The sequence below is a fragment of the Eschrichtius robustus genome, chromosome 13 (genome assembly GCF_028021215.1).
Source record: "Eschrichtius robustus isolate mEscRob2 chromosome 13, mEscRob2.pri, whole genome shotgun sequence".
Taxonomy (NCBI): domain Eukaryota; kingdom Metazoa; phylum Chordata; class Mammalia; order Artiodactyla; family Eschrichtiidae; genus Eschrichtius; species Eschrichtius robustus.
The window spans coordinates 4,860,074-4,875,265 of NC_090836.1; the positions used below are offsets into that span (position 1 = coordinate 4,860,074).

Consider the following 15,192-nt stretch of genomic DNA (forward strand, 5'->3'; position numbering starts at 1 on the left):
CAGGGAGAAGTCTCTGATGCAGGACCGAGGATTGGAGATGTCACCATTCTGTGTGACATCTTTCCTCCATTCCCATGTAGAAGTCACACGTCAGCCCTTCTTTCCTAAAATGAACCATTTCTTTCATCTATTTCCCCAGTGCTGGAAAGTCTTCCTTGAGTAGGGATTCACTTATTTAGAACAAAGCACTTCCTTTTCTAAGAATGAAATTGCTATTGCCTTTGAGAGGGGTATGGACAGGGGTTCTCTGGTGTGAATTAGTTGATTAGGAGACTTTCCTTCCTAGAGGCAGTGCAGGAAGCAGGGAGCAGTGGTCCTTGGTGGCAGTGGAAGGCTCCTGGAGTGGGAATGTGGCTCCGCTGGGAAAGATGGGCTGGGTCCACGAGGGGATGCGTACGTCAGGGCTCAGCTGTCTCAAGGGCAGCTCAAACCTTTGAGGACAAGTGCGAGGGCTTCCTGCTCCCTCAGTTTTACTTTCCCTCCTTCCCGTCTTTCCCTTCCTCCTTTCCTTCTTCCTGAAGCAAATATTTAAGTGCCTGCTGTACGTGAGTTACCATGTTAGGCTAGGGGATCTTTTATTAGAGTCTTACAGTCCGGCAGAAGAAGGCAGATGTAAAACAACCTCGTGCAACAAACCTTTGCAGGCGCTATTCTAGGAGCGAGTACAAAGCATGGGGTAGTGGGAGGGCTACAAATGCAAGAGGGGATGGTTACAGACGCTTCAGTTGAGAAGCGCCACCTTGGCTGGGGTTCAAATGTGGGCAGTTCACCAGGTGCACGACAGGGGCTTGGAGTGGAGGAAGTGGCAACGCGTGGGTGAGGGAGAACATTCCAAGCAGAAGCAGAGCAGGAGTCAAGGTTTTGAGAAGTGAAACAGCGTGGTGTTTGAAAACTGCAAGTCATTCATAATTCCTAGAGCTCAAAGGACAAAGGCTGAGGCTGGGAGGGTTTTGCACGCCAGGACTTCTATGCCCCGGGAAGTCGCTGAGGAGATTTAAGCCATGTAGCAATAAGATCAGATGGTCATGTTTAATTTCTGAGGACGCTTAGGCAGTAGAGGATGGATGGGGAGGGGCAGGGAAACTGCTTAGGAGACAATTGCAGTAGGTGCCTGAACTAGGGATATAGTGGGCAGAGTCTTAAAGAGATATCTTCAGGGAATTCCCTGGTGGTCCAGTGTAGGACTCTGCGCTTCCACCCGTTCAGGGGGCACGGGTTCGATCCCTGGTCAGGGAATTAAGATCCCGTAAGCTGCGTGGTTCAGCCAAAAAAAAAAAAAAAGAAAGAAAAAGAGATATCTTCATTCTCACAAAATCATGCCGCTCATGGTAAGAAATCATAAGTGACAATTTGCCAGTTTGTAGGAACGTTCTTACATTCCCTACTGCCAGTGAGAGGGTTGTGCTTGCTGCAGTCAGCGTGTGTTGACAGTCTAGATTTGTAACTAAGGCTCTTCCCTGTGACATACAAAGAAGCAGCCTTCATTAGACGCAGCTTACAGGGAATCCTGCTACCCCAGCAAAGGAGATGATGGTCAGCGAGGACCCCAGCCCCAGCCCAAGACACTCATCAAATCCAAGATCGGCTCTGGAGGTGGTCCCAGCCCAGTGCAGGCTCTTATGATGATGGCATGGAAACTGACACAGGCTGGCCACTGTGGAGGCCCCTAGGTTAACCAGCCAGAGGGACCACTCCTGAGGGCTGGCATATGGCGGAGGGCCTGATGTGTGTTGCCACAGAATCTTGTTGGGAGGAGATAAGAATTCATACAAAATTAGGAAGATATGTGAACATCAATGGCATAAAGGAAAACCAAGTTCAGTGGTGGGAGAGATTAATTCCAAAGTTGGGGATTGCATTAGACTGTGGCTCCCCAAGCTGGCTGCACAGAACTCCCTTGGGGAGCTTTATAAAAAATAGAGGTTTCTGGGCCCCACCACCAGGGAGTCTGGGGTCAGGTGTGAGAGTCTGTATTTTAAAAGTTCTTCAGGCAAATTTGAAAACCACTGAACCACGTGATCTGTGCTTAGCACCCTGCCCGGCACGAGGATGTGCTCAGTCTGTTAAGAATGAATACATCTCCGAGGTGCGTCCCAACTGTGGTTCCCTGTATCGTCTTGGCTTGAGGAGGCAGGAAGGAGGTGTTTCTGGAAGAATCTTTGATGCCAGATCACAGGAAGCAGTAACTGGAAGAGTTCGGTACCTTTGCACCTATTTTGTATGAATGCAGGGAAAATGGGTGGCGGGGTAGGGCAGCTGGGTTTCAACTTTCCCACCTTCCTCCTAATCTGCTTTTAAGCTGAACTCAGCTTCTGTTTGAGGAAGGTGACTGGCTTTTGCAAAGCAGTGAGATGGAAGTTGCCTTTTGTGGGTTTTTGGTTTTTTTTTTGCCTGAGAATACAAAAGAAATGTGAGAACTGGAGAGCTTTGCCCAGAGAAAATGAATCAGCCAGCTCAGAAGACAGAGGCACAGGACTGCCAGAGAGGGGCCCGGGGTCAGGACCTGAGACTCTGGTCGACCCACCTTGTCAGGGTGCAAGTTGGTGCAGTGCTGGACCCCTGCCTGGGTCTGTCACCTAGCGATGGCAAGCATAGCCGGAGAGCCCAGGGGCAACCCCGGATCAGAATGTGGGCTTAGATGAGGGAAGATCTTAGCACCCTGAGCCTATGTGTGAACACAGAGGTCTCCATACCACTTTTTTTCTTTTGCTTCCAGTTTTATTGAGATATAATTGACATACAGCACCGTGTACGTTTAAGGTATACAGCCTACATCGTTTGACTTAATCATCATGAAATGATGACCACAGTAAGTTTCGTGAACATCCATTATCTCATATAGATAAAAAAGTTAAAAAATAGAAACTTTCTTTTTCCTCGTGATTAGAACTCTTAGGTTTGTCCCTGCTCCAAGGCTCTGAGTCTGCGTCCCTCGACACCTTCTTCTAGTTTGATTCAGGCTCTCCGGGGAAGAGCTCCCAGCTGATGTAACTGTCTTTCCCCGCCTCGCATGGCGCTGAACCATTTAGAGTTTTCTGTCTTAATATACACTTTTTTATTTTTAAGTAATGGTATTTATTTTTTTTATTGAATGAAAGATTCTTTAAATTCTATAGTGCTTTACAGTTTTCAAAAGTTTCACACACATGATTTCATATAATCCCATAGTCACCCTTTTTTTTCCTACCCCTATCTTGCCCCTCCCCCCTTCCGTCTCCCCACTGGTCACCAGTAGATTGTTCTCTGTAGCTGTGAGTCTGCTTCCTTTTTGTTTTATTCACTAGTTTTTTGTGTTTTTTAGATTCCACATATAAGCAATATCACACAGTATTTGTCTTTCTCTGTCTGACTTATTTCACTTAGCATAATGGCCTCCAAGTTCATCCATGTGGCTGCAAATGGCAAAATTTTACTCTTTTGTTATGACCGGGTAGTATTCCATTGTATATATATGCCACTTCTTAATCCATTCATCTCTTGATGGGCACTTATGTTGTTTCCATATGTTGGCGATTGTAAGTAATGCTGCTATGAACATTGGGGTGCATGTATCTTTTTGCATTAATGTTTTTGGGTTTTTTTGGATGTGTAGCCAGGAGTGGAATTGCTGGGTCATACGGTAGTTCTATTTTTAGCTTTTTGAGACGCCTCCAAACTGTTTTCTACAGCGGCTGCACCAACATACCAATGATGGTATTTTTAAATTATAGAAGCAGCTCATGTTCATATAAAAAGTTTGGAAACAAAGGAGCTTCACATTTGAGTTCTGGTTGTTGAGCAGGCCTCTGAGAGTTGTGAAGACACAAAAAATGGTCCTGAAAAGTGCCTGGTGGCTTCCTGCGATACTCCACCTTTTTATCTCCCCCCCCCTCCCCCACCCAACCCCCCCGAGGCTTTCTCCAGCCACTGGACGGGGCCCAGGTCTCAGACAACACTGGAATCATCACCACTGCCATGTACCCCCTGAATAAAATCTCTTTTACACTGAGGATTCTCAATCTGGATACAGAGCGCAGGACTATTAAAGGGATTCCTGTTATATTGGCTCAGAGGTCAGCGAGGGGCCCCAGAACAATGCTGTGAAGCTCACAGTCTTAAAGGAGAATTGCTGTTTTGCCACCGGGATGTGGGCGATCACACGCTCTTCTTCCCTCCTCCTGGGGAAGCTGCGGTAGAACGGAGGGTTGTCATGGGCGTTGGGCGCCCCTTGAGGAAGCTGCTGGAGACAAACAGGCAGTAAGTTCATAAACTTGTGTGACCTACTGGTACCTGTGAGGGGGGAGCAGGTGTGCAGAGATGCCAGCAGCCCTCGGGGTGGTCAAGCATGGGGCAGTTGGAACCCTGGGCTGGCGGCATCCGTGAGCTGCCTCCTGTATTCACCTGGCTTGTCTTACAAATATAATTTTTTACGTGCAATACGATATGACAAAGTTTGGGAAGCCCTGTTCTGTACAGTGGTTCTCAGTCTCGGTTCCACAAGAGGAGGAAGGTTTCCTTTAAGACACACCTCCCAGGGGTCACTTGAATGAACCTTACAGACAGGTTGGACTTTGGAGGTTACACCTGCCTACCGCTCCCCGGCTTCGAGTTCATTCCAACTTCTCACAGGTGCTCACTAGGTGGATTCTGTCCTTCCAGTGATGGGCAGCTGACCAGCTAATGAGCTCTAAACTCTAGAAAAATCCTTCTTTTCATTGACGCAGAAACTACCTCCCTGTGCGGTCCACAGGTTGACCTGATTCTGTCCTTTGGATTATGTGGAACAAGCTTATATTGTGTCGTAAGTGACAGTCCTTCTGATATAGACCCTCCCCTCAGGGGTTTTGTTTGTTTTATTAGTAGACTTTTTAAAGAACTGTTTTAGATTTGCAGAAAAATTAAGCAGACAGTACTGAGTTCCCACATGCCACTCCATACCCCACATCCGGCTTCTCCTATTATCAATACCTTATATTCATATGGTACATTAGTCACAACAATGAACCAATATTGATTCATTATTAACGGAACTCCATACTTTAGGCAGATTTCCTTATTTTTCATTCTTTATTCTTTTATCTTTTTAATTTTTTGGCCATGCCCCGTGGCACGTGGGATCTTAGTTCCCCAACCAGGGATCGAACCCGTGCCGCCTGCAGTGGAAACGTGGAGTCTTAACCACTGGATTGCCAGGGATGTCCCAGATTTCCTTTTCCTTTTTTTTTTTTTTTTTTTTTTTTTTACCTAATGTCCTTTGTCTGTTCCAGGATCCCACCGAGGATATCACATTACATTTAGTTCTGTCTCCTTAAGCTCCTTAGGCTTAATAGTTTGATAGTCTGATAGTTTCTCAGACTTTCCTTGTTTTTGATGATCTTGATGGTTTTGAGCAATACTGGTCAGGATGCTCTTCTATTGGAATTTGCTTGTTTTTTTCATAAGATGGGAGTTATAGGCTTTGGGAGGAAGGTCACTGAGGTGAAGTGCCATTTTCATCGCATCATATCAATGGTACGTACTATCAGCATGGTTCATGACTGTTGATGTTGACCTCGGTCACCTGGCTGAGGCAGTACCTGCCTGTTTCTCCTCTGTGAAGTTGCTCTTTTCCCCCGTTTCATGCTGTACTTTTGGGACACCGGTCACTATGCACCGTCCGCACTTAAAGGCTGGAGAGTTGTGCTTTCCTCCTCTGGGGTGGGATATCTATAACTGATGAGGAATTCTTCTGCAAGGGAGTTTCGTCTCTTTTCCCCTATTTATTTCTTTATTAAATAGTCTATTTACAACAGTATGGACTCATGAGTCTTTATTTTATAGCTCTGGCCACAGGGAGCTTTGGCCAAAGGGAGCTCTTTCAGTTGGCTTCTGTGCCCCTTTGACTTACTCTAATCACTGTGAGTTTTTTAATAGCACTCCCTTACTTTCTGTCACCAGAAGATGTTCCAGGCTTATCCTGTACAACTGTATTGTTGTAGAATAGAATCAACTGTTTCTCCAAGGAGGCTTCATTCCCCTTATTAGAGAATGGTATTAGAAACCAAGATCTGAGTGGGAGGTGTGCTTGTTTCTACTGGGGTGTTATTTCTGTTGGGACTTCTAAGCTGACAGAGCAAAGAAATACGTGTGTGTGTGTGTGTTTGCACGCACAGGCGCGTGCAAGCACTAGCCCTTGCATGTACATATATCTATAAATATTTCTATATGTAGCCATCTGTATCTATATTAAGTTAAACATGAGTTCTTACTGATGTCTCCAACTTCGGTCCATTATCACATGGTGATAATGTTGATGTTGACTTTATCTGTAAATTTCCACTCCAACGGTGAGAAACCTAATTTCTACCATCCACGATCCATTTATTTTTTGATTCCAGTATACACGTATGGCAGTGTCAGAATTGTTAACGTCTCAGAAGCTTTGCTTTGTTTTATCTTTTCTCAGATTAAACGCTCTCACTTCCTTTAACCATTTTAGACTCCACACCATCTTGTTCATCCTCCTTCAATTCTGAGTCCTTGGTTTTCCTATTTTACAAGAAATGACCAAGGATTACTCTCTCCATTTTACAAAACAGGAGAATGAGTTCTAGCAAACACTGTGAGCATAGACAAGGCGCTAGTTTAAGTGCTTTATACATATTAACTCACTTAATCCTCACAACAACCCAATGAGGTTGGTACTGTTATTATCCCCATATTACACAAGGAAAGGTTAATAACTTGTTCAAGGTCAAACAACTAGTGAATAGTAGAGCTGGGATTAAAACCCAGCTGACTTCAGAGTCCATATCTATGAGCATTATTTTATGCCACATTGCTGCTAGAAGGGGTCTTTCTGAAATACTGCTTTGCATATGTAACTCCCATCCTTGCAAACTGTCGATGGTTCACTATTAGCCATAAAATAATGACCAAGTATCATATATATATATATATATATATCTATATCTATATATATAGATATATATCTATATATCTATATATATAGATATATATATATAAAAGATAGATAGATATATAATATATATGTCTCTTGCATCCCTCTTGCGTCTGCCTCCCACCCGCCCTATCCCACCCCTGTAGGACGTCACAAAGCACTGAGCTGATCTCCCTGTGCTATGTGGCTGCTTCCCACTAGCTATCTATTTTACATTTGGTGGTGTATATATGTCAGTGCCACTCTCTCACTTCGTCCCATCTTCCCCTTCCCCCGCTGTATCCTCAAGTCCGTTCTCTATGTCTGCATCTTTATTCCTGCCCTGCCACTAGGTTCATCAGTACTGTTTTTTTTTTTCATTCCATATATGTGCGTTAGCATACAGTATTTGTTTTTCTCTTTCTGACTTACTTCACTCTGTATGATGGACTCTAGGTCCATCCACCTCATTACAAATAACTCAATTTCTTTCCTTTTTATGGCTGAGTAATATTCCATCGCATATATGTGCCACATCTTCTTTATCCATGCATCTGTCGATGGACATTTAAGTTGCTTCCATGTCCTGGCTATTGTAAATAGAGCTGCAATAAACATTGTGGTACATGTATCTTTTTGAATTATGGTTTTCTCAGGGTACATGCCCAGTAGTGGGATTGCTGGGTCATATGGTAGTTCTATTTTTAGTTTTTTAAGGAACCTCCATACTGTTCTCCGTAGTGGCTGTATCAATTTACATGCCCACCAACAGTGCAAGAGGGTTCCTTTTTCTCCACACCCTCTCCAGCATTTACTGTTTGCAGATTTTTTGATGACGACCATTCTGACCAGTGTGGGGTGATACCTCATTGTGGTTTTGATTTGCATTTCTCTAATGATTAGTGATGTTGAGCATCTTTTCATGTGTTTGTTGGCCATCTGTATGTCTACCTTAGAGAAGTGTCTATTTAGGTCTTCTGCCCATTTTTGGATTGGGTTGTTTGTTTTTTTGATATTGAGCTGCATGAGCTGCTTGTATATTTTGGAGATTAATCCTTTGTCAGTTGCTTCGTTTGCAAATATTTTCTCCCATTCTGAGGGTTGTCTTTTTGCCTTGTTTATGGTTTCCTTTGCTGTGCAAAAGCTTTTAAGTTTCATTAGGTCCCAGTTGTTTATTTTTGACTTTATTTCCATTACTCTAAGAGGTGACGACCAAGTATCTTGACTTGGCATTCAGTGCCTTCCACAATCCACAGTCAAGCTTCTGCTCCAGGTTAACCAGCGTGAGCGGTGAAGACACTCAGAGCATGCCCAGATCCTAGTGTTTCAGCTAATGAGCATGTTCTATACCCTCCCTTCCAGTTAAGGCTCAGACCAAGCCACATCCCTTCCAGGAGCCACACCCCACCCACATCCTCCTGGGGGAATGCATTCACAGCGATCTCTTCCTTTTTTGTTGTCACTCGTTGCCCATGCCCTTTGTTTGGTATTTAGTTTGGATTGTGTTTTGTAGTGTACTTTTTATATGTCTGTCCAGTCTCCCCAGCTCATTCTCAAGGCCAACCTGTCACTGTTGATGATGGTTACAAGTTTTAATCCCCACAAAGTTATTTGGTGAGAAGTTGGCCCTCTGAGATTTGCAGCTGCGGTATTTGCTCAGATATCCTCATTGTCCCTCCAATAGACAACCAAATCCTGCATCTAGTATGCGTTAGCCAATCAAATTAGTTTTGTCTGAGGCTATGGTCCACGCTCTGTGCAGCTGCCTCTCCTTCAGACCACGTCCCTCTTCTAGGAGATAGATCAATATGGACTGTTCTGAATCATCCCCATCATTATAAGTCTGTGGAGGGCTTAGCTGGGCTGGGTGATATTAAGTTGAAGTACTGTACCCAGTTCCTATTTCTACGTGGCCAATATACCAAGTTTTACAGAGGTGGGTCTGGCACCAGCTGTGTCTCGGCTTTGGACGATTGTCATTCAATTCCCTAAGAAGGAGTTGGAAACAGAACCCCTGGACTCAAAGAGCTGAACCTCAATTCAAGCTGTAACCTGTTTTTTTTAATACTTTTTTTTTTAAAGGGAACTTTATTATTTTTATTTATTTATTTATTTTTGGCTGCGTTGGGTCTTCGCTGCTGCACGCAGGCTTTCTCTAGCTGCAGCGAGCAGGGGCTACTCTTCGTTGTGGCACGTGGACTTCTCATTGTGGTGGCTTCTCTTGTTGCAGACCATGGGCTCTAGGCGCACGGGCTTCAGTAGTTGCAGCACGCAGGCTCAGTAGTTGCGGCCCCTGGGCCCTAGAGCGTGCAGGCTTCAGTAGTTGTGGCGTGCGGGCTCAGTAGTTGCAGTGCATGGGCTTAGTTGCTCTGCAGCGTGTGGGATCTTCCCGGACCAGGGCTCGAACCCGTGTTCCCTGCATTGGCAGGCAGATTCTTTTATTTATTTATTTATTTATTTATTTATGGCTGTGTTGGGTCTTCGTTTCTGTGCGAAGACTTTCTCTAGTTGCGGCAAGAGGGGGGCCACTCTTCATCGCGGTGCGCGGGCCTCTCACTATCGCGGCCTCTCTTGTTGCGGAGCACAGGCTCCAGACGCGCAGGCTCAGTAGTTGTGGCGCACGGGCTTAGTTGCTCCGCGGCATGTGGGATCTTCCCAGACCAGGTCTCGAACCCGTGTCCCCTGCATTGGCAGGCAGCTTCTCAACCACTGCGCCACCAGGGAAGCCCGGCAGGCGGATTCTTAACCACTGTACCACCAGGGAAGCCCCATAACCTGTTTTTGCTAAACTTGAGTCCTTCGGTGCCATCTTCATGATTTTTTTGCCATATCTACATAGTACTCACACTCTTTTTTACTTAAATTTTAGTTTCATACTGTATAATAACAACCACCAAATTGCAGTTTTAATGTGCTAGTTTTTTAAATGGATACTAAAGTAAATGCATAAGCATTAGATAACGGTTGTCTGTGAGCTGCACGCAGTTATGTCACACGCCTGCACTGCGAGCTCACCACCCTCTGGGGGGCACAGCTCTGCTCTTTGGTCTTTACCTCCCCACCTTCTTCCAGAGGTGAAGTCCCCTCTGATCCGGTCACTGGTGTCCAGACTGGGCTCCTATATTCTGGTGGCTTCCACCCTGGTACCTTCAGAGCCAGTCTGAGGGTGAAAAGAGTTTCTGGGCAAGACTATAGGCATTTTCTTCTCTTTAGAAAGAGCAACTCTGCTTTTATGTCTTCCCAGGTCCAGGGCACCCAGTTAAGATTTTATTTGAAGAAAGGGTTCTGTGAATTTTTTTTAAGTGTGAAAACTATTGGGCAAGTCGATTCAGGATAAACACTGCTAGAAAGATGATTTGTTTGTGTTTGATTGATTGATTCATTCATTCATTCAGTACTTTGAGCCTCTCTGAGCCCTTCCTAGCTTTGGGGTCAGCAGAGCTGGCTTCAAATGTGTCCTGTTAATTGTAATGAAGCAAAATAAACTTCGGGCACTGGTGGTGAAACCATGCCAAATATTATTCCAATTCTCTTTCACTTGATCCAGGTTGAGAGTAAGCCTTTGCTTCAAATCCAGAAGCCACCTTCCAAGGTCAAGAGCTTCAGGATGACCCAATTCTTGAATAAGGTAGGAAGTGATGCTTGATGTCTTTTCTCTAGTAGAGGATGGCAAGGTGGGTGCCTGGGGATGGCTTTTAACAGGCATTTTTGGTCAACTCAGCATAACATGACGCGCATGTTCTACCCACATCACCACACCCCATCTCTACACAGTTTTAAATGTTGCTCTTCATTGATAGTCGGACTACCTCTCTCCTAATCAATCAATCAATCAATCAATGTAGAGGGGCAGGGATCCAAGTGAACCGGTCAAGTCAACAAGGTAGCGGAAATGGGAGCTTATGCTGCCCCAAGGAAGGTTTGCATTGTTTAGCAGGAAGAACTTCTCCAGGTCAGGGTGCTGAGACATTGGCATGATAATAATAATGGCCAACACATATGAAATACTCTACATAGATTGTCTTGTTTACCTCACAAAAGCCGTATGAGGTAGGTCACATTTTTGTCCCCATGGTAGTGCAGAGATAATTGAAGCTTAGAGAAGGGGTCAGTGTGACTGTCCAGGGTCTACAGCTAGTAAGTGGTAGAGCAGGGATTCGAACCCAGAGCCTGTCTGCTTGACCACTCTGCTTTTCTCTCCAAGAACTTCAGAAATAGATCTTGCCCTGGATTTGCCTCAGGCTCGTCCTTGCTCTGGGGAAGGTGCTGGGGAACACTTTCTTGCCTGAGGAGTCTGTAACGTACCCAGTCTCTCCTCCTGTAGAACAGAAACACCACCTTTATGCCACTGCCTTTCGTGGACACCAAGGGGAAGAAGAACATGGTGAACTTCCCACGCATCAGCAGTAAACTCCCGCTAAAGCAACCCCTGCTGCATCATGTGAGTACAGGGCAGTGGACGTGGCCTTGAACAGGCAGGTGAAAAAGACCTGCTTTCAGTCCAGAGCCAAGTTCAGAAAGGCCTAGGATGGTGGGAAAAGCACATCGTGAGCTGAAGAGTTGGGTTCCACTCCTGTTCTCCCTCTTGACAATGAATGTAAACTTGAACAATGAGTCGTTGACTTTCTGTACGAAACAGACTTTCTATAGGGTTGTCATGAGGATTCACTGAGAAAAAGAAAAATAAAGTGTCGGGTACATAAATGGTAGAAGCATGTATAAACAGTACAAAATGTTGATTTTCCTTCCACGCCCCCTACTTTTTTTGTGTAAGAACCAAATGGGATGATGTGAGAAAGTGCCGAGTTAAAGAGGTGTTATACACACCTAAGTTCAAGTATTTGTGCCCTTGGGCAGGCCACCCTCTCTAGTTAGGAACTGGCCTCCTCTAGGTCAGCAGGAAAGAACTGTTCCCATCCTTCCTGCGGTAAGATATCACTGGGGTTGTCCGCTCCAAACTGTAATGTACACCACAGGTGTCCCAGAGAATATCGTGAGTCAGACGGATCCTTCCTCTGAGAGAAAGGTTGAGAAACCTACTGTCTTGTAATGACCATTTTCTCCCTGGAGAGGAAGAAGAGTCTGGCTGCCTGGGGCTGTTCTTGGTCAGATCAATGGTTTAGGACACCCAGAAGCGACCTAAAGAGTCCTTGATTGCAAGTCTCTTCCCCTGCACAGGAGAATCAAACTCACAGCCAGGGGTCGTCCTCTGAGCTCAAGCCTTCAGAAACACCCTTCCCTTCGAACATTAAAACCCAAGATCCCAAACCAGAGGAGAAGCCGCCAAAGAAGCGCAAGCGGAAGGTGCCTCTGCGAGCGGCAGGTGTGCCTTTGGGGCCGCAGCGGGGTGTAGGCGCGTGGTTATGCGCTCAGTCAAGGCTTCCTCACTTCCTGTGATGGTGTAAGCAAGAGGCGGATGGGAGGGCGCTGACTGCCCACCGTTCCAGTCTCCCCCATGGACTGGCCCCAGGCCAGAGGCAGATGGGAGCCTGTACAAGGCTGCTGGTGCTTTGCGGAGGAGGGGGGAGAGCTGGGCGTGGAGAGGGGCTGCGTTCTGAGTCAGAGCGGGAGAGAGTGTCTCGAAGGCCCCCAGGCCCGTCTCGGTGATGAGGTCTCGGCAGAAGCACCTGAGGAGGGCTCTGAACGGAGGCTCCTGGGTGACAAGAGCACAGCCAGCCAGGGGGACCTGCGTCCTTGACTGCAGCTCTTCAGAGACCCCCATGCACTGGCTGGGCACCCGGGCTGCAGTGGGAAGGCAGCTTCCCCGCGCGGGCCTGCTGGGTAAAGCCTTTGTCATCACCTGCGGTCAGGCCTGAAAGATCACACGTGTTTGGGCCAGGAGCCCAGCTCCTCAACAAGGTCCAGGGATTCACACGATTAGGGCTCCTAGGAAGGGAACCAAAGTCCTCTGAGCACTGACCACAAGCCAACACCATCTGAGGCTCGGACCTCCTCTCCCACAGCCTTAAACTGGGTTGTCCTTCCTCTCCTTGAACAATCTCCGGACCTGCCCATGAGGAGATCATTCCAGTCCTGTGCTGGTTCTGCCCTTACAGAGCCGGTACCTGCCTCCCTGCTTGTGTCTTCTGGGCAAAGGACGTGCCTTAGTCAGGTTGTACGTGACCGCCCTTCACCTATAGTCCTGTGTCACACATAGGTCCTGTCCCCTGTGCGTCCTCTTTTCCTCCATGCAGTTCCTTCTCTGACTCTTCGGCAGTTTGTCAAATAACGCGCTGTCCTCCCTGCATCCCTCATCCTGCTTTGCCTCCTCTCAGCACTCACCAGCTTATCGCCATCTCTCTTAAAGCCTGAATCCCACCCCTCCCGCCCCAGAAGAGACACCAGCCCCCGATGCAATGTGGCCAGTGCAGAGCAAAGAAGGCATAACACACATCCTTCCCCAGACTCAGACCCACTGGCTCAGCGCAGGTTTGAGCAGGAATACCTCCTGGGCTTGAAAGTTGAATTTACGTCACTTTCCTGGTCCCTGAAGGCATTCTAGTTTGCAAACCCTCTCAGGGTAGACATTGTATAGCCCAGTACCACATGAACTTGGGCGACTGCTGCCTTAACTACACACTTCTGTTGACACTATGTTGACTCCTGGATCTTCTACCCAAGCTGCTGCACCCATAGCTCTTTGGGGACTAAATTGTCCCTTCCCTTCCTGTGTGTTTTCCTCCTGGTTGGGTGAAGTCAATACCACACCTTGACATCCATCCTGGTTCCCCTTGGACCCTACGGGATCCAGGATGCATGGTCCTTAGTGAGCCGCCTCGTTGAGGAAAGGGCCGCCTGGCTCATGAACGGGAAGGGATGCCGTTGTCTGCATCTGGGCAAATCCCCATGTTACGGCATCTTAACTGACATCTGCAGTGTTGTTCACACAGAGGCCCTAAAGATTTTTAAGAACCAGCTGTCTTCTTATGAGCAAAGTGAAGTCCTGGGCTACACAGAGCTGTGGTTCCTGGGGCTGGAAGCTGAGAAACTCCACATGGCTCCTGATAAATTCAGCAAGACAAGTTTCGATGATAAACACGGCTCCTACATGAAGGTGATGAGGGAGCAGGTCGTTGTAACTGCAGGGCTTTGGGGCCTGGGGACAAGAGATAGTCTGGAAGGGAAAAAAGCGTGAGGTATTTTATAGCATTTGGTGCTGATGTATCTGGAACTCCAGGCATCCTGAAGGATTCTATGAGGTGCTAAACCAAAGAAATACCACATATAAAAATGAGAAAAAACATGCAATTAATATACAAAGTGGTCTGCTCACAGAATGCTGATTTTCTCCAAGAGTGTTTGGGGTGGCAGGTTTGCATCCTGGGTGAACTCTCACAGGCTCTTCTCTGGCACAGCCCTGGACCCATTGGGAAGGCCAGGCTGTGGAATAAGATTCAATCTTCCCAATATTCCCTTCTTTGTTTCCTACATACAAGCCCATATACGACCTTTTTCTATTTAGTAATCAGTGTCATTTCCCCCACAGACAACAAAAGTTTTGCCAGTGTAGTTTCTGGTGCACAGCGCTCCCTTCAGTTTTCTAAAGGTCGGTCCCAGCAGCTCCTCCTCCCGGTCTTCTGACTGCGTCCCTGGGGTTTCCCGGGACAGTGCCTCTCCCCAGCCTGCAGGTGGAATCTGGGCGGTGCAAGGTGTTCCTTTCTACTTCTGAGGATGTGCAGATGTGTGATGCTTAGTCCACTAGGCTTGTGGGCTGTTGGGAATTTCCTCCTCTGGACACTTCCTCTTAACTTGGATTAGGAGACACGATTGCTCTTTTTTTTTTTTTTTTAATTTAATTTTTTTTTTATACAGCAGGTTCTTATTAGTTATCCATTTTATACATAATAGCGTATACATGTCAATCCCAATCTCCCAATTCATCACACCACCACCCCACCCCACCCCCGTGGCTTTCCCCCCTTGGTGTCCATACGTTTGTTCTCTACATCTGTGTCTCAGTTTCTGCCCTGCAAACCGGTTCATCTGTACCATTTTTCTAGGTTCCACATACATGCGTTAATATACGATACTTGTTTTTCTCTTTCTGACTTACTTCACTCTGTATGACAGTCTCTAGATGCATCCACATCTCGACAAATGACCCAGTTTCGTTCCTGTTATATGGCTGAGTAATATTCCATTGCATATATGTGCCACATCTTCTTTATCCACTCACCTGTCGATGGGCATTTAGGTCGCTTCCATGACCTGGCTGTTGTAAATAGTGCTGCAGTGAACATTGGGGCGCATGGAGACACGATTGCTCTTTGATGACTTTATAAAAGAGGCGGATC

At 46.5% G+C, this 15,192-nt stretch overlaps 1 protein-coding gene across 2 annotated transcripts in view; it reads left to right on the top strand.

Moving 5' to 3' along the window:
• RAD51AP1 (RAD51 associated protein 1) overlaps positions 1–15,192 on the top strand; it is an 85,029-nt gene that overhangs the window by 52,195 nt on the left and 17,642 nt on the right. For both annotated transcript variants that reach the window (XM_068560911.1, XM_068560912.1), the window contains 4 exons: positions 10,446–10,526; positions 11,223–11,339; positions 12,077–12,221; positions 13,789–13,952. In XM_068560911.1, coding sequence (XP_068417012.1) covers positions 10,446–10,526; positions 11,223–11,339; positions 12,077–12,221; positions 13,789–13,952 — 507 coding nt within the window. The remainder of the gene's footprint in view (positions 1–10,445; positions 10,527–11,222; positions 11,340–12,076; positions 12,222–13,788; positions 13,953–15,192) is intronic.